Raw genomic sequence first — 26,306 nt, 5'->3', positions numbered from 1 at the left:
ACATATAGAGACGGTCCCTACCCAACAACGGGCTCACAGTCTAAAGGGGGGACAGACAACAAAACAAAACCAGTCGACAGGCCTCAATCTACTGAACGCTTACGGTGTGCAGAGCAATCAATCAATCAGTCGTATTTATTGAGCACTTACTGTGTGCAGAGCACTGTACTAAGCGCTTGGGAAGTACAAGTCCAGGAGCACTGGACTAAGCTCTTGGAAAATACAATTCAGCAACGAATAGAGACAATCCCTGCCCAACAATGGGCTCACAATCTAGAATCGGGGAGACATTCATTCAATCATATTTATTGAGCGCTTACTGTGTGCAGAGCACTGGTCTAAGCGCTTGGAAAGCCCAATTTCTCCGTAGGCACCCCACCTGGCGCTGCCCATATCGTAAGATTCTTGGGAGAAGAGGCTAAAAACAGGGATCATTTTCATTTTATTTCATTTATTTCATTTCATTTTATTTAGTAATGAGACCATCCTAAGGAAAGACAGAGAATTCTACCTGAAGTGGTAAGTCTCAGAGTGGGTTTTTGTGGCTGGAAAACCACAAAATCAATCTATTAATCGATGGCATTTATCGAGCACTTACTGTGCGCAGAGCACTGTATCAAGCGCTTGGGAGAGTACGCTATAACAATAAAACATTCCCTGCCCACAAAGAGCTTACAGTCTGAGTCATAATCTGGTGCTCCCTCAACTAGATATATGTGCTCTTATAGTATGGGAGAATCAAGGTTTTACCAACACCTCCAAAGTAATTGGGTTGCAGGCTTTTGTGTCAGATGAAGCTTTTGAGCGATTTTAAAGAATTCGTCAGTTTGAAGAAATGAGGAGTAAGCACTCCTCTCAGGAAGTTGGAAAACAGACCAAAATAGATGGTTGTTGAAATGGACAAATTTGATGCCGAAGAAGTATGAAGTGGCAGGTGGGAGTGGCAGAATGCATAAATTTGAAGTAATAATAATAATAATGGTATTAAGTGCTTACTACGTGCAAAGCACTGTTCTAAGCGCTGGGGGGGATACAAGGTAATCAGGTTGTCCCACGTGGGGCTCACAGTCTTACTCCCCATTTTACAGATGAGGGAACTGAGGCACAGAGAAGTTAAGTGACCTGCCCAAAGTCACACAGCTGACGAGTGGCGGAGTCGGGATACTGTTGGGTAGGGACTGTCTCTATATGTTGCCAACTTGTACTTCCCAAGCGCTTAGTACAGTGCTCTGCACACAGTAAGCGCTCAATAAATACGATTGATGATGATGATGATGATGATATGAACCCATGACCTCTGACTCCCAAGCCACTGAGCCGCACTGCTTCTCTACAATCTGAATAAAAAATAAGGGCAATTTGGAGGATTTCTTTTTTCTCCAGGTCTCTCAGGGATCAGTCTATCTTTATTGGTTATCAAATACGGGAAATATGTGTATCCATTATCAAATACGGGAAATATGTGTATCCAGAGAATTACCTGGCCATCAGCTCTCCTGTCCATCAGGAGTACGATTTGTATTAACAGGTGAATAAAGATTTGAGGAAGGGGTCGGTGAATTCCTAGTACAGAAACAGAGGGTGTGATCAGCAAAAAAGTGGTTAAATTGTGAAATCACGGCTGAATGGGAGTGCACTGTAATAATCACAGGTTGCATTAACAGCAGGCCTTTGGTCTGGGAACCTCAAAGTGCTTTTCCAAACGTTAATTATGCATCCCCACAGCAGGGAGGCCTAGGTGATTCATTCATTTATTCACTCAATCGTATTTATTGAGCGCTTACTGTGTGCAGAGCACTGTACTAAGCATTTGGGAAGTACAAGTTGGCAACAGAGACAGTCCCTACCCAACAGCGGGCTCACAGTCTAGAAGGGGGAGACAGAGAACAAAAGAAAACATATTAACAAATAAAATAAATAGAATAAATATGTACAAATTGATGTTATCTCCTCATCGACTGAGGGGTGGGTGGTTGGAGAAGCGATAGAGAAGCGATAGAGAAGCGATAGAGCCCCGGCCTGGGAGTCCAAAGATCTGGGTTCCGATTCTGCCTCCGCCACTTGCCTGCTGCCTGATCTTGGGCAAGTCCCCAGTCTAGACTGTAAGCCTGCTATGGGGAGGGAGCATATGGGAAGCAGTGTCGCGTAGTAGAGCATGGTCCTGGGAGTCAGAAGGTAATGAGTTCTAATCTCACCTCTGCCGCTTGTCTGCTGGGTGGCCTTGGGTAAGTCACTTCACTTCTCTGTGCCTCAGGTACCGCATCTGTAAAATGGGGATTGAGACTGTGAGCCCCACATGGGACACGGACTGTGTTCAACCCCAATTGCTTGTATCCACCCCAATCAATCAATCAATCGTATTTATTGAGCGCTTACTGTGTGCAGAGCACCGTACTAAGCGCATAGTACAGTACCTGGTACATAGTAAGTCCTTAACAAATACCACTATTATTATTATTAGTCTCCCAAGTGCTTAGTTCGCTGTTGTGCAACAACAAACAATTGTGCAACAACAACAACAACAACAAATTGTGCAACAACAACAAACAATATGTTTGTACATATTTATTACTCTATTTATTTTACTTGTACATATCTATTCTATTTATTTCATTTTGTTAGTATGTTTGGTTTTGTCTCCCCCTTTTAGACTGTGAGCCCACTGTTGGGTAGGGACTGTCTCTATATGTTGCCAATTTGTACTTCCCAAGCGCTTAGTACAGTGCTCTGCACACAGTAAGCACTCAATAAATACGATTGATGATGATGATGATGATGATGAGCAAGCGCTCAATAAATACCTGTGATTGAGCTTTCTGCACCTCAATTCTCTCATCTGTAAAATAAGAGGTGGGGTGTGGGATGTGGACTGTATATATGTTTGTACATATTTATTACTCTATTTATTTATTTATCTTACTTGTACATATCTATTCTATTTATTTTATTTTGTTAGTATGTTTGGTTTTGTTCTCTGTCTCCCCCTTCTAGACTGTGAGCCCGCTGTTGGGTAGGGACCGTCTCTGTGTGTTGCCGACTTGTACTTCCCAAGCGCTTAGTACAGTGCTCTGCACACAGTAAGCGCTCAATAAATACGACTGATTGATTGATTGATTGATTGACTGTGTCCAACCTGATTATCTTGTAAATACCCAAGCGTTTAGGACACTGCCCGGCACATAGTAAGCGTTTAACAAATATCTTTTTTTTTTTTTAAAAAAAAAGGAATCTAGGGAGAAATGCTGAGCTTCTTCTGTCCCCCACCAAACTGTGAGGTGCTCGTGGGCAGGGAATGTGTCTGTTTATTGTTGTAGTGTACTCTCCCAAGTGCTTAGTACACAGTAAGCACTCATTAAATGCAATTGAATGAGTGCTGTGCACACAGTAAGTGTTCAATAAATACGATTGAATGAATGAATGAATGAATGTTGTATCCTTTCCTCTTTATTCATCCCCCTCCCAGCCCCGAAACGCATTTGTACCTATCTGTAATTTTTTAAATTATATTAATGACTGTCTCCCCCTCTAGACTGTAAGCTTGTTGTCGGCAGGGACTGTGTCTGTTTATTATTCTATTGTACTCTCCCAAACGCTCCATAAATATGATTATCATCATCATCAATCGTAAATATGAATCATATTGAATCAATCAATATGATTGACTCCAAAGTTTTTAGTACAGTGCTCTGCACACAGTAAGGGCTCAATAAATACGATCAATTGATTGATCGGCTGTAAGCTCACTGTAGGCAGGGAATGCATCTGTTTATTCATTCATTCATTCGATTGTATTTATTGAGCACTTACTGTGTGCAAAGCACTGTACTAAGCGCTTGGCTGGCAACATATAGAGACGTCCCTACCCAACAGCGGCTCACAGTCTAGAAGGGGGAGACAGACAACAAAACGTATTAACAAAATGAAATAAATAGAATAGTAAATGTGTACAAGTAAAATAAATAGAGTAATAAATCTGTACAAACATATATACAGGTGCTGTGGGGAGGGGAAGGAGGTAGGGCGGGGTGGGGGAGAGGAAAAAGGGGGCTCAGTCTGGGAAGGCTTCCTGGAGGAGGTGAGCTCTCAGTGCTTACTGTGTGCAGAGCACTGTACTAAATTCTTGGGAGAGTACAATACAACAATACAGAGTGACAGTCCCTGCCCACAACCAGCTCACAGTCTAGAGGGAGGGAGACATCAATACAAACAAATAAAATTATTTATGAAGCGCTCAACAAATGCCGTCATTATCATCATTGTCATTGTTAACAATTGACAAATAACAATAATTATTAACAATTGTTAATAATAATAACAATATTATTATTATTGTTGCCTGTTTACTTGTTCTGATGTCTGTCTCCCCCTTTCTAGGCCGTGAGCCCGCTGTGGGCAGGGAGGGTCTCTGTTGCCATATTGTACTTTCCAAGCGCTTAGCACAAAGTAGGTGCTCGATGAATACGACTGAATGAACGAATAAGAATAAATGGACAAGAAAGAAACCCAATCCTAGGCCACAAGGCCTCCCGGAGGAGGTGAGCTCTCAGTGCTGACATGTGTGCAGAGCACTGTACTAAATTCTTGGGAGAGTACGGAGTGACAGTCCCTGCCCACAACCAGCTCACAGTCTAGAGGGAGGGAGACATCAATACAAACAAATAAAATTATTTATGAAGCGCTCAACGAATGCCGTCATTATCATTATTATTATTATTGTTGCCTGTTTACTTGTTCTGATGCCTGTCTCCCCCTTTCTAGGCCGTGAGCCCGCTGTGGGCAGGGAGGGTCTCTGTTGCCATATTGTACTTTCCAAGCGCTTAGCACAAAGTAGGTGCTCGATGAATACGACTGAATGAACAAATAAGAATAAATGGACAAGAAAGAAACCCAATCCGAGGCCATAAGGCCTGCTGGAGGAGGTGAGCTCTCAGTGCTTACTGTGTGCAGAGCACTGTACTAAATTCTTGGCAGAGTACAATACAATAATACAGAGTGACAGTCCCTGCCCACAACCAGCTCACAGTCTAGAGGGAGGGAGACATCAGTACAAACAAATAAAATTATTTATGAAGCGCTCAACAAATGCCGTCATTATCATTATTATTATTGTTGCCTGTTTACTTGTTCTGATGTCTGTCTCCCCCTTTCTAGGCTGTGAGCCCGTTGTGGGCAGGGAGGGTCTCTGTTGCCATATTGTACTTTCCAAGCGCTTAGCACAAAGTAGGTGCTCGATGAATACGACTGAATGAACGAAGAATAAATGGACAAGAAAGAAACCCAATCCTAGGCCACAAGACCTCCCGGAGGAGGTGAGCTCTCAGTGCTTACTGTGTGCAGAGCACTGTACTAAATTCTTGGCAGAGTACAATACAACAATACAGAGTGACAATCCCTGCCCACAACCAGCTCACAGTCTAGAGGGAGGGAGACATCAATACAAACAAATAAAATTATTTATGAAGCGCTCAACAAATGCCGTCATTATCATTATTATTATTGTCGCCTGTTTACTTGTTCTGATGTCTGTCTCCCCCTTTCTAGGCTGTGAGCCCGCTGTGGGCAGGGAGGGTCTCTGTTGCTGAATTGTACTTTCCAAGCGCTTAGCACAAAGTAGGTGCTCGACGAATACGATTGAATGAACAAATAAGAATAAATGGACAAGAAAGAAACTCAATCCTAGGGCACAAGGCCTCACTAAGAAGGAATGAAGGAAGAACTGGGTCTCCTCCCGTCGGCCTGAGCGGATTCCTCAGCGTGAAGCAGGGTGGCTCAGTGGAAAGAGCCTGGCCTTGGGAGTCGGAGGTCATGGGTTTATTCTAATAATAATAATAATGATGATGATGATGGCATTTATTAAGCGCTTACCATGTGCAAAGCACTGTTCTAAGCGCTGGGGAAGTTACAGGGTGATCAGGTGGTCCCACGCGGGCTCACAGTCTTAATCCCAATTTTACAGATGAGGTAACCGAGGCACAGAGAAGTGAAGCGACTTGCCCAAAGTCACACAGCTGACAATTGGCAGGGCCGGGATTTGAACCCATGACCTCTGACTCCAAAGCCCGGGCTCTTTCCACCGAGCCATGCTACTTCTGAGGACTTTGACACCTGTCTGCATGGTTTTTGTTGTCTGTCTCCCCCTTCTAGACTGTGAGCCCGTTACTGGGTAGGGACCTTCTCTATATGTTGGCGACTTGTCCTTCCCAAGCGCTTAGTCCAGCGCTCTGCACACAGGAAGCGCTCAATAAATACGACTGAATGAATGAATTCCCCTTCTAGACTGTGAGGCCGTGGTTGGGTAGGGTCCGTCTCTATATTGTGCCAACTTGTACTTCCCAAGTGTTTAGTCCAGTGCTCTGCACACAGTAAGCGCTCAGTAAATAGGATTGAATGAATGAATAATCCCGGCTCCCCCACGTCTGCTTTGTAACCTTGGGCGAGTCACAACTTCTCTGAGCCTCAGTTACCTCATCTGTAAAATGGGGATTAAGACTGTGAGCCCCACGTGGGACGTGATCACCTTGTATTCCCCCAGTGCTGAGAACAGAGCCTTGCACATAGTAAGCGCTTAACAAATGCCACCATTATTGGGGAAGCAGCGTGGCTCAGTGGAACAAGCGTGGGCTTGGGAGTCAGAGGTCATGGGTTCAAATCCCGGCTCTCCCACTTGTCAGCTGTGTGACTTTGGGCAAGTCACTTAACTTCTCTGTGCCTCACTTACCTCATCTGTAAAATGGGGATTAAGATTGTGAGCCCCACATGGGACAGCCTGATCACCCTAGCGCTTAGAACAGTGCTTGGCATATAGTAAGCGTTTAACAGCAAAATTATTATTGTATCCCCCCCAGTGCTTAGAACAGTGCTTTGCACATAGTAAGCGCTTAACAATGGCCACCTTTATCTTCCATGTTGTTGGAGGCCCAACGTCCTCCAGAGAGGCCTGGAGGGGGACGCTGAGTCAAGCGCTTAGAACAGTGCTTTGCCCATAGTAAGTGCTTAACACCGAAATTATTATCATATCCCCGCAGTGCTTAGAACAGTGCTTTGCACATAGTAAGTGCTTACTATGCTGCGAAGCAGCGTGGCCCAGTAGCGAAGCAGCGTGGCTCAGTGGAAAGAGCACGAGCTTTGGAGTCAGAGGCCGTGGGTTCGAATCCCGGCTCCACCACGTGTCTGCTGCGTGACCTTGGGCAAGTCACTTAACTTCTCTGAGCCTCAGTTACCTCATCTGTGAAATGGGGATGATTGCTGTGAGCCCCACGTGGGACAACCTGATCACCTTGTAAAAACTCCCCAGCGCTTAGAACAGTGCTGTGCACGTAGTAAGCGCTTAATAAATGCCATTATTATTATTATTATAGTAAGCGCTGAACAATGGCCACCATCATCTTCCATGTTGTTGGAGGCCCAACGTCCTCCAGGGAGGCCTGGAGGGGGACGCTGAGCCAAGCGTTTAGTGCAGTGCCCTGCACCCCATAAGCGTTCAATAAATAGGACTGAATGAATGGATGGGGGCTTCTCCTCACGCCCGTCCTCGCCAGTCACTTCACTTCTCTGTGCCCCAGTTACCTCATCTGTAAAATGGGGATGAAGGCTGTGAGCCCCCCGTGGGGACAACCTGATTACCTTGTTACCTCCCCAGCGCTTAGAACAGTGCTTTGCACATAGTAAGCTATTAATAAATGCCATTATTATTATTATTATTATTATTGGTGGCCAAATCTGGCCTTGAGGTAGCCCTGGGGGGGGGGGGGGGAAAGGCCGAGCCACGTGACCAAGGCGGCGCGTGAAGGGCAGCGTCGACCCGCACCCCTAGGGGGCGCCCTCGCGCCCCGGCCCATTCGCGCGCGCGCGTGTGTGTGGCCCCCCCCGATTGCGCATGCGCTCTCGCTCCCCCCCCCACCCCGATGCCTTCACGGCGAGGGAGGGAGGGAAAGGCGCGAAAAAGGCGCGCAGGCGCGCTGGCTCCCCGAGGGTGAAACTGACACATTCGGAGCCCCATCTCTATGGGGCCGCTCGGGGGCCCCCTACGTCACCGCGTCGCCGGCGCGTCACGCCGGCTTGACGCTCCCAGTACAAAGTGTAAGTTTCAATTTTTTTCCCTCCAGCCCCCCCCGCCCCCCCCACCTTGCCAACTCTGTCTACCGTTGGGGGGGGCGGCGCGCGTGCGCGGGGCCGGGCGCCTCGCGTCTCGCGCCAGCCGGGGAGCGGCGGCGGCGGGGGCCCTCGAAACCGCCGCCTTGGGGCGCGAGGAGCGGGGCAGGGGGGCGCGCGCCGGGCGTGAGGTGAGCTAAAGGTGGGGGGGGGGGGGCGGGCGAGTGCGCGTGCGCGCGGGGCCTGAGGTAACTTAATGGGGGGGGGGGCGCAACGGTTTGAAGAGGATGGTCAACGTGGGGGGAGGGGAGCAGGGAGCATGATGGGAAAAAACAGAAAAAAGGCCCCCCCCACATCCATCCTGCTTGCCTCAACGTGTGTGGGAGTGTGTTGCACACTTGCAATGGGTTAACAGCCCCCCCCCACAACCAGACCCTGAGGTGAGGGTTCAGGGGGGGAGGGGGGACCCCCCCATTTTGGGGGGGTCCAAGGTGTCTCCTTCCCCTCCCCACAGCACCTGCCTATGTGTTTGTCCATATTGACCACCCTATTTGTTTCCACAGCACCTGTATATATGTTTTTTTCCATATTTATTACTCTGTTTTAGTTGTACAGGTTTATTCTATTTATTTGATTTGGTTTAGAGGTTCAGTTCTGTTGCCCGTCCCCCCCCCTTCTATCAATCAATATCAATCAATCGTATTTATTGAGCTCCCCCCTTCTATCAATCAATCAATCATATTTATTGAGCGCTTACTGTGTGCGGATGTCTCCCCCCCTTCTATCAATCAATATCAATCAATCGTACTTTTAGACTGTGAGCCCACTGTTGGGTAGGGACTGTCTCTATGTGATGCCAATTTGTACTTCCCAAGCGCTTAGTACAGTGCTCTGCACATAGTAAGCGCGCAATAAATACGATTGATTGATTGATTGATTGAGCGCTTGCTGCGTGCGGATGTTTGGTTTTGTTCTCTGCTTCCCCCTTCTAGACTGTGAGTCCACTGTTGGGTAGGGACCATCTCTATACGTTGCCAACTTGGACTTCCCAAGCGCTAAGTACAGTGCTCCGCACACAGTAAGCGCTCAATAAATACGATTGATGATGATGATGCGGAGCACTGGACGAAGCGCTTGGGAAGGCCAAGTTGGCAGCATATAGAGATGGTCCCTACCCAGCGGTGGGCTCACAGTCTAGAAGGGGGAGACAGAGAACAAAACCAGAAATACTAACAAAATAAAATAAATAGAATAGATGTGTACAAGTAAAATAAATAGGCTGTGAGCCCGCTCTTGGGTAGGGACCATCTCTATATGTTGCCAACTTGGACTTCCCAAGCGCATAGTACAGTGCCCTGCACACAGTAAGCGCTCAATAAATACGATTCGTTGATATATGTTGCCAACTTGGACTTCCCAAGTGTTTAGTTCAGTGCCCTGCACACAGTAAGCACTCAATAAATACGATTGATTGATTGATATATGTTGCCAACTTGGACTTCCCAAGCGCTTAGTCCAGTGCTCTGCACACAGTGAGCGCTCAGTAAATGTGAATGAATGAACTGAGGCCTAGTGACAGGGCCTGGCAGTTGTTCTGGTAATAATAATGATGGCATTGATTAAGCGCTTGCTATGTGCAAAGCACCATTCTAAGCGCTGGGGAGGTTACAAGGTGATCAGGTTGGCCCGCGGGGGGCTCACAGGCCTCATCCCCATTTTCCAGATGAGGGAACTGAGGCCCAGAGAAGGGGAAGTGACTTGCCCAAAGTCACACAGCTGACAGTTGGCGGAGTTGGGATTTGAACCCATGACCTCTGACTCCAAAGCCCGGGCTCTTTCCGTTGAGCCATGCTGCTTCTCTACCAGATGCTCAAGGAACAAGGGCCCACCCATCTCTCCCTCCCCTCAAATAATAATAATGATGACATTTCATTCATTCATTCATTCATTCAATTGTATTTATTGAGCGCTTACCATGTGCAGAGCACTGGACTAAGTGCTTGGGAAGGACAAGCTGGCAACTTATAGAGACAGTTCCTACCCAACAACGGGCTCACAGTCTAGAAGGGATAATGATAGCATTTGTTCATTCATTCAGTCGTATTTATTGAGCGCTTACTGTGTGCAGAGCACTGGACTAAGCGCTCGGGAAGTACAAGAGACGGTCCCTACCCAACAGCGGGCTCACAGTCTAGAAGGGATAATGATAGCATTTGTTAAGCACTTACTGTGTGCCAAGCACTGTTCTAAGCACTGGGGAGGATACAAGGTGATCAGGTTGTCCCACGGGGGGCTCACAGTCTTAATCCCCATTTTACAGATGAGGGAACTGAGGCACAGAGAAGTTAAGTGACTTGCCCAAAGTCACACAGCTGACAACTGGTGGAGCCGGGATTTGAATAATAATAATAATAATAATAATAATAATAATAATAATAATGTTGGCATTTGTTAAGCGCTTACTATATGCAAAGCACTGTTCTAAGCGCTGGGGGGGATACAAAGTGATCAGGTTGTCCCACGTGGGGCTCACAGTCTTAATCCCCATTTTACAGATGAGGTAACTGAGGCTCAGAGGAGTTAAGTGACTTGCCCAAGGTCACACAGCAGACATGTGGCGGAGCGGAATTCGAACCCTTGACCTCTGACTCCAAAGCCTGTGCTCTTTCCATTGAGACATGCTGCTTCTCTATTAAGCGCTTACTATGGGCCAAACACTGTTCTAAGCGCTGGGGAAGTTACAAGGTGAGCAGGTTGTCTCACAGGGGGGCTCCCAGTCTTAATCCAGATGAGAGAACTGAGGCCCAGAGAAGTGACTTGCCCAAAGTCACACAGCTGACAAGTGGTGGAGCCGGGATTTCATTCATTCAGTCTTATTTATTGAGCACTTCCTGTGTGCAGAGCACCGGACTAAGCACTTGGGAAGTACAAGTCGGCAACACTCATTCATTCAGTCGTATTTATTGAGCGCTTCCTGTGTGCAGAGCACTGGACTGAGCACTTGGGAAGTACAAGTCGGCAACACTCATTCATTCAGTCGTATTTATTGAGCGCTTCCTGTGTGCAGAGCACCGGACTAAGCGCTTGGGAACTACAAATGGGCAACAGATAGACACGGTCCCTACCCAACAACTGGCTCACAGTCTAGAAGGGGGAGACAGACAACAAAACAAAACATGGAGACAGGTGTCAAAATCGGCAGAATAGAATTAAAGCAATATGCACATTAACAAAATAGAGTAGTAAATAGGTACAAGTAAAATAAATAGAGTAATAAATCTGTACAATCAATCAATCGTATTTATTGAGCGCTTACTGTGTGCAGAGCACTGTACTAAGCGTTTGGGAAGTACAAATTGGCAACATATAGAGACAGTCCCTACCCAACAGTGAGCTCACAGTTTAAAAGGGGGAGACAGAGAACAAAACCAAACATACTAACAAAATGAAATAAATAGAATAGATATGTACAAGTAAAATAAATAAATAGGGTAATAAATATGTACAAGCATATATACATATATACAGGATATACATATATACAGGGATATATGTACAAATATATATACAAGTGCTGTGGGGAGGGGAAGGAGGGCGGGGGGGATGGGGAGGGGGAGAGGAAAAAGGGGGCGACCTCTGACTCCGAAGCCCGGGCTCTTTCCACTGAGCCACCCCTGACCCCCCACCCCCAAATCCAAGCCTCCCCTCATCCACCCCGAAATCCAAGCATCCCCTCACCCCCCTTCCCCACCCCCTGCCCAAGACAGGGCACCTGTCCACCTTGACTCAGATCCTTGCCAACGCCGCCATGGGGCATCTCTAGACGGTAAACTCACTGCGGACAGGCATTATGACTATTCTATACCATGTTTTGTTGTCTGTTTCCCCCTTCTAAACTGTGAGCCCACTGTTGGGTGGGGACCGTCTCTGTATGTTGCCAACTTGTCCTCCCCAAGCGCTTAGTACAGTGCTCTGCACACAGTAAGCGCTCCATAAATACAATTGAATGAATACTTGCCAACACCCTCATCATCATCATCATCAATCGTATTTATTGAGCGCTTACTATGTGCAGAGCACTGTACTAAGCGCTTGGGAAGTACAAATTGGCAACATATAGAGACAGTCCCTACCCAACAGTGGGCTCACAGTCTAAAAGGGGGAGACAGGGAACAAAAGCAAACATACTAACAAAATAAAATAAGTAGAATATGTGGGACATCTCTAGATGGTAAACTCACTGTAGACAGGCATTATGTCTGTTATATAATTTATTCTGACGGTTTTGACACCTGTCTACATGTTTGGTTTTGTTTGTCTCCCCCTTCTAGACTGGGAGCCCGTTGTTGGGTAGGGACCATCTCTGTATGTTGCCAATTTGTACTTCCCAAGCGCTTAGTACAGTGCTCTGCACACGATAAGCGCCCAATAAATGCAATTGAGTGAATGAATATAATAATAATGATGCATTAAGCGCTTACTATGTACAAAGCACCGTTCTACACGCTGGGGAGGTTACCAGGTGATTAGGTTGTCCCACGGGGGGCTCATGGACTTAATCCCCATTTTTATAGATGAGGGAACTGAGGCACAGAGAAGTGACTTGCCCGAAGTCACACAGCTGACAATTGGCGGAGCCGGCATTTGAACCCATGACCTCTGACTCCAAAGTCCGTCCTCTTTCCACCGAGCCACACTGTTGTATCGTCCTGTTGCACGTTCACCGACGCTTAGTGCAGTGCTCTGCACTCCGGAAGCGCTTGCTAAATCTGTAAAATGGGGATTGAGTGTGAGCCCCTCGGGGGACAACCTGATCACCTTGTAACCTCCCCAGCGCTTAGAACAGTGCTTTGCACATAGTAAGCGCTTAATAAATGCCATTATTATTATTATTATTGTTATAAATACGACTGACAGACTGACTGACCCACCCTTGTGAGCCCTGTGTGGGATATTCATTCATTCAGTCGTATTTTTTGAGCGCATGCTGGATAAGGGATTGTGTCCAAACCGATTGGCTTGTGTCCATCCCAGCGCTTAGCACAGTGCCTGGCACATAGTAAGCGCTTGGCAAATACCAGAATGATGATGATTATTATTGGGAAGCGGGCAAGGGGACTGATGCCATCTTGACCCCGAGGAAGTGGTGGCAGGGGCGGGGGGCCTGGGGGAGATGGTCTTATCCATTGTCCCTCTAGGTGAGAAAGTGGGGACCCCAAGACTGTAAGCCCCTTGTGGGCAGGGATTGTCTCTTTATTGCTATATTGTACTTTCCAAGCGCTTAGTACAGTGCTCTGCACACATTAAGTGCTCTGTAAATACGATTGAATGAATGAATGAGGACGAGGAGGGCTAGCAGGATCGGATTTGCAGCCTTCAGCCCCACAGTCCGTACGTCCATAGCTGTAATTTATTTTTACTCATGTCTAGACTGGAAGCTCCTTATGGGCAGGGAAAGCGTCTACCAACTCTGTTACGTCGTACCCTCCCTGGCGCTTAGGACAGCATTCCCTGCACACGGTAAGCGCCCAGTAAATACGATCGGTTGGTTGGTGGACCAGGAATCCACTCTCTGCAGCCACTATCTTCAGCCTTGTTTGGAAGCCGGACCGGGGAAACGGCATTTATTAATCCGGGCTTCACGTCTTCTGTCCAAGCGATGGAGGAGAAGGGGTTGCCTTTTGGAATAGAACTGTTTCTGTTGAATAAATACCTGTATATTTTGGGGAGGAGAGAAAGGGGGAACCCAAAAGCTCCGTTCATTTTAGAGGCAAATGTCATTGCTTTGCTGAGTTGGCACCATATGCCATTTTTCTACAATCTTCCATTGCACTTACACTTGGTTTCGTCCTTACCAGAAATCACCATCATTTCTTCCCGTGGAGAGAGAGCATTTGTAGAATTTCTTTCAAGGATCTGGTAACATGGCAAAAGATGTAAGTATATTTTCCTAGCTTGTAATCCTGTGAAAACTTTTAAGGGGGTGAATTATTGAGGTTTGGCAACCTCTTTTGTATCGGCCTTAAGTTAAAATGTACAAAATCATGAGGGTTTTTTAGGACTTTTTTCAAAAGAGGGGTGAATAGAATTAAAATGATGTTGTGAATAAGTGATAGCCATCAGGAAAGGTGGACATTCATGATTGGTTCCTTGTGTCCTCTTAAAATGCTATCCTTGCTCTGGAATGCAACATTTTGTGCATGCTTTATTAGTAACATTTAAAAGTTGAATATTTTTGCTGTGTGCAATATGAAAAAAAGGGCACCATCTTAATAAGTGAGTATTTTTCCGGAGGTATTAAAGATTTTGTGAGTTTATATCAAGTGTTGTAAACTTCTTTTTTGGTCATCCATTTTTCTTTTCACACGAAAAAAAGTCATGCGATCAATTCTGTCATCATCAATCGTATTGATTGAGTCCTAACTGTTTGCAGAGCACTGTGTTAAGCTCATGGGAGAGTATTGTACAGCGGAGTTGGTGGACACATTCCCTGCCCACAACAAGTTGTGTGTTTGTATTCTGTCTAGACTGTGAGCTTCCTTTTGGCAGAGAGTGTGTTTACAAACTCTGATGTGTACTCTCCCAGGCGCATAGTATAGTGCTCTGCACATATTAATCCCTCAGTAAATACCATCGATCGATTATTATGTGCTTTGGATACCGTATTGCTGAGGGTTTAAGGAATGCTTTTCCCCGCCTGAATATAAGGCAATTCACAAGTTGGCATAGTAGATTGGGCTTGTAAAGAAACATATTTTTGTGGTGTTCGTTAAGTGCTTACTACGTGCCAGGCACTGTACTAAGTGCTGGGGTAGATTCAATTCCTGGCCAATGCAAGTGGTCATTAAAGCGCTTAGTACAGTGCTCTGCACACAGTAAGCACTCAATAAATATGACTGAATGAATGAATACAAGGTAATCAGTTTGGACATAGTCCTTGTCCTACGTGGGGCTCACAGTCTTAATCCCCATTTTACAGATGAGGGAACCGAAGCCTTGAAAGTTAAGTGACTTGCCCAGAGTCACACAACAGACAAGTGGCCAAGCCAGGATTAGAACCCAGGTCCTTCTGACTCCAAGGCCTGAGCTCAATCCACTAGGCCCGGCGTGTGCTTATGCATGGCCTTGCTCACCCTGTGAGTATTATAACACAATTTTCAATAACACCGCTACTGTGTTATAGCCGAAATGACGATGGTTGAATCTGGTACCTTCGAATTATCTAGTACAGTCAAGCACGCCAACTGGGCGCTCAATAAATGCGACTCCTACTGCTCAAGAAAGCGGCCGCGCATTCCACCAGTTCCCAGCGTCCGTTTTCATTGGCAAAACTTCTTGCAGCAGGAAGTTTTGAATCCATTCCGTGACCTGCGTAGATGAGCCCTGTTTTAAGAAATCCCTTTGTAAATAATGAAATTATGTCAAAGTGCTGGGACCGATACAGGCTTATGAGATCGGACGGTCTCTGGGTCACATTGGATCGTCATCTATTATCCCGTCCTCTATTTTGCAGAGGTGAGGGGAGCAATATGGTAGAATTAATGATCTCGGTCATTCTGTCCTTACTCTTCCATCCAAAGTCACTTTCATTTGGCACTTGTCGAACACCAGTGGTCTCTAACATTATAACACCGTAATAATCATAAGGATGACATGCAGACTGGGGCAAGCGATCCATATTTTTTAAGCCTTAATGAAGGCACATCTCCTCTAAGAGGCCCTCCCTGACTAAGTCCTCATTTCCCTTTCTCCCACACCCTACCGCATCACCCTGACTTCATCCCTTCATTTACCCTCAGCTCTTATGGAAATATCAGTCATTTATTTATATTTAACGAGTGTCTCCCCTTCTAGACTGTAAGCTTGTTGTGGGCAGGGAATGTCCGTTATATTGTACTCTCCCAAGCACGTAGAGCAGTGCTCTGCGCACAGTAAGTGCTCAGGAAATTTGATGGATTGCTAAGTGCTTACTATATGACCAAGCACTGTGCTAAGTGCTGGGTTAGAGACAATACAGTCAGCTCCTATAGAGTCCCTGTCACAGCTGGGGCTCATAGTCTTAAGGGGAAGCAACAAAAGATATTTAACACCGAATTTATAGAGAAGTGACTTGGCCAAGGTCACACAACAGGCATATGGTGGAGCTGGATTAGAACCCAGGTCTCTTGAGTCCCAACCACCTGCTCTTTTTGCACTCTTTGCTGTGTTTTTTTGAGGTTTTTTTTTAAACAAGACTTCATAAAATAATAGTGCAAATGGTGCTGCAAGAAGCAGCATGGCATAATGGATAGAGCCCGGGCTGGGAGTCAGAAGGTCATGGGTTCTAATCCTTGCTCCACCATTTGTCTGCTGTGTGACCTTGGGTAAGTCAGTTTACTTCTCTGTGCCTCAGTTACCTCATCTGTAAAATGGGGTTTTAGACTGTGAGCCCCATGTGGGGCTGGGACTGTATCCGACCTGATTTGCCTGCATCGGTGCCCCCCTGCCCACCCAGTGTTTAGTACAGTGTCTGACACGTAGTGAATGCTTAACAAATACCAGAATCTACCCATTAATAAATACTATGTGATCATTCCCCCCTAAAGTCCATTCCTCTTCCCATCTCAGTGGATGACACCAACATCCTCAGTGTCCCAGGAGCCCACTGTCCGGGTACTAACCTCGAGGCCTCTCTTGGTTTTCGACTCTCACACTTAATCTGCTGCCAAATAATAATAATTATGGTATTTGTTAAGCACTTCCTATGTGCCAAGCACTGTTCTAAAGCACCGAAATCCCGCTGGTTCTTCCCAGGTCCAAACAGTTACCACCTTGGGGACGTAAGATCAGGTCATATCGCAGCTCGACTAGCATATCCCCCCTCTTCACCGGTCTCCCACCAGTAGCTTCTCCCTGTTGCCGTCTACTGTACGCTCCGTTTTGCAGCTGGCCATCTTGACTTATTGCTTGGCCCAAGTCTCCTCTCTTCAGGACATCCCTCTGACCTCCTGAGGTCTGGCTTGTCCAGACTGGAAGCCTCTTGTGGGCAAGGAAGCGCTTAGCTTGTACCAAGCGCTTAGTACAGGGATCTGCGCGCAGTAACCACCCAATAAATCCCATTGGTTGATAGCTAGGCTCCATCACTCACTTTTCCCCAACTTACCGTATTTGTTTAGCACTTACTGTTATTATTATTAAATGTCCATCCCTCCCAATATTTTTACTGATATAGAAACCGTTTTTACAGGGATGTGTTGATAGGTAATTGGCGAGTAACCAACTGAAGTGATATCTGAACTCTAGACTGTTAGCTCACTGTTGGGTAGGGACTGTCTCTAGATGTTGCCAATTTGTACTTCCCAAGCACTTAGTACAGTGCTCTGCACATAGTAGGCGCTCAATAAATACGATTGATGATGATGATGTTGGCAGGGATTGTGTCTTTTATATTGTATTTTACTCTCCCAAGCGGTTAGTACAGTTCCCTGCACACAGTAAGTGTTCAAGAAATATTATTGACTGATTATACTGCACGTTTATCAACTATTATATCATCAATGTAATTAAATATCTGTACTGCTTAGTACAGTGCTCTGCACACAGTAAGCGCTCAGTAAATACGATTGATTGATTGATTGTATAATGCATATCATTGTACAGGATTGATTTAGTTTTCACCTGATATTTTGGAACACTGTGAAAGATGCAGTGAAAGAAGTATAGCTAGTTTCTGTTGAATAAAACCCTAACCCGTAGTTCACTAGCATCTTCAGCAAATAGAATCTGAAAAGGGTGTTGTTTTTCGGTGGGAGGGAGAAGGTTGATGCTTTTTACTGGCAGGTCATCATCAGTGATATTTACTAAGCACTTTCTGTGTGCAGAGCACTGTACTAAGCACTTGGAAGGTACAGTACAACAGAGATTGTAGACCTGTTCCCTGCCCACAACTGGCTGACAGTCTAGAGGGGGAGACAGACATTAATAAAGCAATATATAATACATCATTTATAGACATGGACACAAGTGCTGTAGGTCTTTTTCTTCTAGCCCCTTTCTCGCTTTCCTCTCTTGGAGTAGGAGGACAGTTGTCTCCATTTCCCAATCTTTCTACATCGATCAACCAATCAGTGGTATTTATTGAGCGCCTGCTATGTACAGAGCACTGTACTAAGCATTTGGGAGAGTATAATACAACAGAGTTAGCAGTCACGTTTTCCCTGCCCATAACAAGGGTACAGTCCAGAGGGGGAGACGGACATTAATGTAAGTGCTTTTCAGGACATAATTTATGGATATGCTCCTAAGTGCTCTAGGGGGAATATCATCATCAGAGTCACCTCTGGAACAAGGCCTTTTACATTGATTTTTAGACTGTGAGCCCACTGTTGGGTAGGGACTGTCTCTATATGTTGCCAACTTGTACTTCCCAAGTGCTTAGTACAGTGCTCTGCACACAGTAAGCGCTTAATAAATACAATTGATGATGATGATTGAAAAAGCAAAGCGAATGTCCACAGGAGAAGAGAAATCCCATTCTAATGACTTTAGGAAATAGGTACGCTGAGTATGGTTTTCCAACCCAGTTGGGAATAAAATGGTAGTCATGACCATTTTCACTCCCAACCTTCATTTCTTTATTCCCTTCCCTGTAGATTCAGAGTCATCAGGAAGCCTTCACTTGTACAAGTGAAAATGAACTTAAAGATATCGAGTCCCACTGTACTGAATTGTACCAGGCTATAATGTCGCCTGTACTATAGTTCTCTGATGGTTTGTGTATTTCATGCACTGGGATTAGGCTGAAGAGTCAATGCATAGACTAAGGAGAGGGTGTGGTCTGGTGGAAAGAGCACGGGACTGGAAGTTGGTAAGCCTGGATTCTAACCCATTCTGCCCATTCGCTGCTCTGTGTCCTTGGGCAAGTCACTTAACCTCTCTGTGTTTTGGTTTCCTCATTGTTGTTGTTATTATTGTTAATAATAATCATTATTATTACTATAAGAAGGGCTTATGTGTCACTGTTTTATGAGCTGGGGTAGATACAAGTTAATCAGGTTGGACACAGTCCCGGTCCCACACGGGACTCACAGTGTAAGTAGAAGGGACAGGTATTGAATCCCATTTTGCAGATGAGTGAACAGAGGCTCGGAAAACTTGAAGTGACTTGCCCAGGAGCGTACGTGACGGAGCCGGGATGAGAACCCAGGTCCTCTGACTCCCGGCCCCGTGTTCTTTCCATTAGGAGAACGGAGAGATAGAGTGGGCGAAAAGAAGGGAGCTGTGAAGAGTGGTGAGGAGGGATAATAATAATAATGGTATTTGTTAAGTGCTTACTGTGTGTCAAGCACTGTTGTAAATGCTGGGGTAGATACAAGCTAATCAGGTTGGACACAATCCCTGTCCCACATGGGGCTCACACTCTTAATCACCATTTTGCAGATGAGGTAACTGAGACACAGAGAAGTGACATGCCCATGGTCACTCAGCAGACAAGTGATGAAGCCAGGATTAGAACCCAGGTCCTTCTGACTCCGGCCAGGTAGCCACTAGGCCACACTGCCTCCTGTGCCCTGAGCTACTCTGGTTGCAGAGATTGTGAGCCCCACGTGGGACAACCTGATCACCTTGTATCCTCCCCACTGCTTAGGACAGTGCTTTGCACATAGTAAGTGCTTAACAAATACGATATTATTATTATTATTATTCTGTGTCAGTCAAGAGGGGGATTTGATCAAAGGGCTCTTGGGAACCTGTAGCAGATTTTTTTTTTCTGTCCTCGATGCAGTTAAGGTGACAGCGGTGAGGGAGAAAAAAAATCAGTAGGCCAAGCTTCGTTCCTTGCAGCTTTTGGCTGACATCCCTTGCAGAAAAGGGGTCATTAGGCAATGGAGATACAGCCTCTGCAAGCTGCTGTCTGAGTTAATACCCAGGAGTTTTGAAAGCCATTCCTGGGAAGCCAGTTTCCATCCTCTGTTCCTTGGGGTCGTTCCCATCCGCAACACCCCGCAGCCGAAGAGACGGCCCAAAGAACCAGAGGATTCCCCCTAAACTGTTGAGTCGTAAGGTGAGGCCCCGCTGAATTTTTATAGACCAATGAGCCTTTCTAAAAATATCCGTACTGTATCCCGAATATCATTTTACAGAACTAGATGACGAAATTCACGGCTGTAGAAATGAAACCCGCTGTAGCAGTAACCCCTGCTTTTCCCCTCGGTCGCTGATGAAATGAGTTTTGGGACAAATGCCGGTACTATCGCAAACGTCCCATTGGAGAACACGGCAAATCTGTTGCTCCGTGAAGTGAGGGATTTTTTTTGGGTGGGGGGTTCAGGGGTGTCTTCTGTAGAATGCATCAGAATTAATCTTGTGCTTATCTTTGCCTCCATGCAGTAAGTTGAAATTTGAGAAACTTAAGAGAGGTCAGACTGACATTAAAAAGCTCAGAGTTAGCGCTTGCTGCAAAAAAACCCAACAAAACATTGTCTCTTTACGGTGCTTTTAGATTTCAGTTTTTACTGCACTGTCAGCTTTTCTAATACATTTTTTTGTGTGTGTGGCTTCAGACAGTGTCAGACTGTGTTCAATGACGTTTTGCTAGTTCAAATCAATCAGTCAATGGTATATATTAAGCACTTAGGGCAGAGCACAGTATGGAGTGCTTGGGGGAGCACAATGCAATAGAATTAGCAGACATGTTCTCCGCCCATAATGAGCTTCCAGTCTAGAGGGGGAGACAGACATTAATATGAATTATTTATCAATCAATCAATCGTATTTATTGAGCGCTTACTATGTGCAGAGCACTGTACTAAGCGCTTAGCTTAGTAGCATTACTTATAAGTAGCAATAGTGTTGGTCTTGACACTTGATCCCAGATACACTCCAGGTTTTATGTTTGCCTGCACCCCTAGGTAGGTAATGACGTTTGACATAGGCAGTTGGCCGAGCTGATTTATCCCCGTCACTAAGGCAGTTTTAATTCAAGTGTCTGCCTATGTCCTTACCGGTAATGTATTTTAATGGCTGTCTCCCCCTCTAGACTGTAAGCTCATTGTGGGCAGGGAACTTGTCTTCTAACTCTGATATATTATCCTATCCCAAGCATTTAGTACAGAGCTCTGCACAGGGTAAGCACTCAGATACGATCGATTGTCTCTCACTGCCATTGTGTCTTATGGGGAGGTTCCTGGCTAGAGAATTAAACGTTTCAGCTTCTATTATTTATGCTCATTTCAGTTTATTGTTGCGATTATGGCGGTTCTGTGTTTTGATAACTTCGCAGGTCAACGATTTCAATACGGTCTATAAGGAAATGCTGCTAAAGCTCACTCCCAGATCGTTTGGTGCTGAATGAAGCAGGCTTTCCATTTAACATGAGTTTCCATTGAAACACGTTGTTTAGTACATTCTTAGATACCTCCTGTAAGGATAGAAGGGTAATCAGTCAATGGTGTTTGAGTGCTCACTGTGTGCAGAGCACTAAACTACACTTGGAAGAGAACAATATAACAGAGTTCCTGCCCTCAAGGAGCAAGTGGATAGAGCACGGGCCTGGGCATCAGAGGGACCTGGGTTCCAATCCCAGCCCTGGCCACTTGCGACTTTGGACATGTCACTTAACTTCTCTGGGCCTCAGTTACCTCAGTAAAGTGGGGATTAAGACTGAGCACCCCATATGGGATATGGTCTGTGTCCAACCTGATCAGCTTGCGGCCACCCCACCACTCAGTACAGTGCCTGACGTATAGTAAGTGCGTAACAAATACCACAAAAAAGGAGCTTGCAGTCTAAACACTAAAATAGATTATGGATCTGGACATAAATGCTGTGGTGTTGAGGGCGGGGTGGATATCAAGTGCTTACAAGGGACAAATTCAAGTGTAAGAGTGATGCAGAAGGGAGAGGGAGTAGGGGAAGACCTTTTGGAGGAGATGGGATTTTAATCAGGATTTGAGGTGGGGAGAGCGATGGTCTGTTGGATATGTAGGGGGATATGTAGCGTTCCAGAGATAGTAGTTGCCGAAGAGGGAGGGAGCCGGGAAAAAGAAGTCTTCATTGGGGAAGGCCTCTTGGAGGAAGTGTGACCTTGGCTCACGATCTAAGTAGGGGGGAGAATAGATATTGAATCCCCATTTTGTAGATGAGGTAACCGAGGCATATAGAAGTTGACTAGCCCAAAGTCACACATGGTGGAGCCAGGATGAGAACCCAGACCCTCTGAGTGCCAGGTCCGTGCTCTTTCCACTAGGCCACACTGTTCCTCGTGAAGGGAATCCCAATCTAGTACGATGCATGTTATCTTTCAAAACCTGCGTAAAATCACACTTCCTCGAAGAGGCCTTCCCATACTAACCCTTCATTTCTCTTCCCTATGCTCCGCTTTGGGTTGCCTATGCACTCGACTGTCTCGTGAGCAGGGCCTGTGTCTGTTTATTGTTATAGTGTGCTCTTCCAAGTGCTTAGTACAGTGCTCTGCACACAGTAGATGCTCAATATGATTGACTACCCCATAAGCACTTTGATTTCACCCCAACCCCCACAGCACTTATGTACACTTCCTTATGCCATACTATTTCCCTTCTCTGTAATTTATTTTAATGTCTGCCTCTCCCTGTTGATTGTAAGCTCTCTGTGGGCCTGAATCGTGTCTACCAGTCTATTGTATTGTACTTTCCTATCGCTTAGTACAATATTTTGCATACAGTAAACACTCAATAAATAACACTGATCGATTGGATTATAGAAAGCACTTGCCAAAGTTTTTTTTACAGTCTGTACTGAGTGCTTATTTGCTTCTGAGAAATTCAAGGATTTGATTCTCTGCAAGACCAATGTAATTGGGACTCTGATAACCTTTCATAATAATAATGATGGGGTCTATTAAGCGCTTACTATGTGCCAAGCACTGTGCTAGGCATTGGGGTAGTTACAAGGTAATTAGGCTGTCCCCTGTGGGGCTCACAGTCTTAATCCCCATTTTACAGATGAAGTAACTGAGGCACAGAGACGTTAAGTGGCTTGCCCAGGGTCACAGCAGACAAGTGGTGGAGCCGGATTAGAACCCATGTTAGCTTCCTTCTCTCCCTTCTTGGCATTTCTCATCATCTTCACTGTTTACAACTGGGGGCGGGGAGATTTTTGTAAGTGCACTTGAAAATTCCAAAGTTTGTCAGGTGCTTTACTTGGACTGTTCTTGTCCAGTGAACATAAATGTACATTTTTTTTTCCGTGCCACTCCAGATCTATAGCTTTTCAGGTTCACCGGCAGGCAATGGAGAGTCAAATTCTTTTGACAAAGGTGCCCAGCTTAGTATGAAACTCTTAATGATTATTATCAGTAATAATGGTGAAGATGATGATAGGAAGAATACCTTTCCGTAAGAGTTCAGAATTCCCGGGACTGAAGGGATAAGGGTGGGAAAGATGTGGGGTTCCCGAGGGCCATCAGTCCATCATATTTGTTGAGTGCTTACTGGGAGCAGAGCACTGAACTACACACTTGGGAGAATACAGTGTAACAGAAGTGGTAGACATGTCTGGGAGCTGCTTGGAAACCATTTTTAAAAGCCACAGTGGGAGTGAGGGGAAAGGAAGAGGGATGAGAGGTTTGGGAGTCTCACATAATAATAATAATGATAATAATAATAATAATAGTATTTGTTAAGCTCTTACTATGTGCCAAATACTGTTCTAAGCACTGGGGTAGATACAAGATAATCAGATTGTCCCATGTGGGCTCACAGTCTAAATCCCCATTTTACAGATGAGCTGAAGCACAGAGAAGTGAAGTGACTTGCCCAAGGTCACACAGCAGACAAGTGGCAGAGCCAGGATTAGAACCCATGACCTCTGACTCCCAAGCCCATGCTCTTTCCACTAAGCCACGCCGTGTCATGGAGCCTATGTGTCCTCTGACTTTAGACTCTTAAACTAAACAGCGTATCCTTGTTAATAATAATAGTAATAATACTTATGGTATTTGTTAAGCGCGGGGGTGGATACAAGCAGATTTGGTTGGACACAGTCCCTGTCCCACGTGGGGTTCACAGCCTTGAACCCCATTTTACAGGTGAGGTAACTGAGGCACACAGAAATGAAATGACTTGCCCAAGGCCACACAGCAGGCAAGTGGCAGAGTTAGGATTAGAACCCATGACCTTCGGGCTCCCAGGCTCTATCCGCTACGCCATGCTGCTTGTTAATGTCATTATCGTTGTTGTGAAAGTTCTGTTCTTTTTTTGTTGTACTCATTAAGCTCTTACTGTGTGTCAAACACTGTTTTAAGCACTGGGGAAGGTACAAGTTAATTGGGTTGGAAGAGTCTCTGTCCTACATGGGCCTCTCAGTCTGCTGTAAGCTTTATAGTCTAAACTATTTTAGTCCTAATTCCATCATATAAAATAGGTCATATGACTTTTAGAAAAGAAAATGAAAACGGTAAGCATTGAGAGAGGTTTAGTGGTGTGCAACATCATCACCATTGCTGCACAACTGGTGGTGCAGGTATTAAAAATGTTCATTTAGTGCCGGTGGAAATCTGTAAGTTCACCTATTTTTTAAAAAAGTCACTAACATTTTAATCTTTGTCTCCCTCCTACTTAGACTGTGAGCCCCATGTGGAACAGGGACTGTGTCCAACCTTTTTTTTTTTTTTTTTAAATGGTACTTGTTAAGCGCTTACTATATGCCAGGCACTGAACTAAGCGCTGGGCTAAATGCAAAGTAATCAGGTTGGACCCAGTCCATGTCCCACATTGGCTCACAGTCTTCATTCCCATTTTACAGATGAGGTAAATGAGGTCTGGAGAAGTGAAGTGACTTGCCCAGGGTCAATCAATCACTCATATTTGAGTGCTTGGTATGACAGAATTAGCAGATACGTTCCCTGCCCACGGTGAGTTTACAGTCTAGAGGGGGACAGCAGACATTAGAACCCAGATCCTTCTGACTCCCAAGGCCTTTCTCTGTCTATTAAAACCCCCACTGCTTCTCCACAGTCCGATTAATTTGTATTTATCCCAGCGCTTAGAACAGTGCTTGCCACATAGTAGGCGCCTAACAATTCCCATAATAATGATTGTCATCTTTGGGATGCCTCATGCAGACGTTAGAGCCATTTGGTTGTTGATGTTTAAGGAACTGCTAATGAGCTGGGCAAGATGTTTGGTCCTTAAAGTGCTCACTGAGCATTATTCCAGCATTCAGTGCAGGGCTTCCCATACTATACCTATTTTATCTCTGTCCTTCTTCATTGAGTGGGAAAGATGTACTTTTAAATGCTATTTGCGTTGTAGGCTTTTGGGGAGTGCTTGCTTTTAGCTTCCTAAAGGTTTCACCAAAGTGCTCCAGGGAAAGACCAAAAAAAAAAAAAGGAAAACAGCCAGAAATAAGGAGCCTTGATTCTCTTCTCCAATTTGTCCATTGCAGTTTTGTCAGAAGTTTTGCTTTCAGCAGCCTCTCTTCGGAAGACCCGTAGAAGTTTGACAGATATTCTTTTCCGGAGTGTCTGTATTCTGTGGCTCCACCACTTGTCTGTTGTGTGATTTAGAGCAAGTCACTTGACTTCTGTGTCTCAGTAACCTCATATGTAAAATGTGCTCGGCACATAGTGTTTTAACGAGAACTAAAAAATTAAAACTAAAAATATTAAAAAAGAATAGGCAAGTGATACCTTTTTAATTTTTTTTCTACCACGATAAAATTCAGTGAGTATTTATGTGGGGGAAAAATAATCATGTTTGTTGGAGGTCGTTCTGGAGAGTGAACTGTTGACTTAAACTCAGGATTAGCCCATTGTGATACCAACTTTTTAGGTGCGCATAGATAATTGATTTATTATTATTTTTAATGGTATTTGTGAAGTGCTTATTATGTGCCAGGCACTGTACTAAGTGGTAGGTAGATACAAGTTAGTCAGGTTGGACATAATAGTCCTTATTCCACGTGGGGCTCGCAGTCTTAATCCCCCTTTTTCAGGTGATGTAACTGAGGCACAGAGAAGCTAAATGACTTGCCCAAGATCACACAGCAGACCAGTGGAAAAGACTATCTGTCAAGTTCCTAGGGGTCTTCCCAAAGAAAGACTTTTTAAAGCAAAACTTCTGACAGAATTATAACCGACGAAGACTCGGCTCATTTCTGATTATTTTTGTTTTTTTAACTTTTTCAAGAGGGAGTAGAATGAAATGGCATTTGAAATGAAATTAAAATGAATCTAAGAAAATGTTAATTTTGGT

General features: G+C 45.2%; 1 protein-coding gene across 5 annotated transcripts in view; it reads left to right on the top strand.

Annotated features, from left to right (window-relative positions):
* The first annotated feature begins 7,997 nt into the window (after positions 1-7,997).
* Positions 7,998-26,306, top strand: part of TFDP1 (transcription factor Dp-1) — a 50,289-nt gene continuing 31,980 nt past the window's right edge. For 2 of the 5 annotated variants that reach the window (XM_038762040.1, XM_038762044.1), the window contains exons 1-2: positions 8,437-8,531; positions 13,950-14,027. In XM_038762040.1, the coding sequence (XP_038617968.1) occupies positions 14,016-14,027 (12 nt within the window). In that variant the 5' untranslated portion in view covers positions 8,437-8,531; positions 13,950-14,015. Of the gene's footprint in view, positions 8,080-8,263; positions 8,283-8,436; positions 8,532-11,898; positions 11,918-13,949; positions 14,028-26,306 lie in introns of those variants that run through there. The other 3 variants (XM_038762041.1, XM_038762042.1, XM_038762043.1) reach the window with 3 other exon arrangements.

This window comes from Tachyglossus aculeatus, chromosome 20, assembly GCF_015852505.1.
Source record: "Tachyglossus aculeatus isolate mTacAcu1 chromosome 20, mTacAcu1.pri, whole genome shotgun sequence".
Taxonomy (NCBI): Eukaryota; Metazoa; Chordata; class Mammalia; order Monotremata; family Tachyglossidae; genus Tachyglossus; species Tachyglossus aculeatus.
Note: the sequence above shows the minus strand (reverse complement) of the source record. Positions and strands in the feature narration are given on the sequence as shown.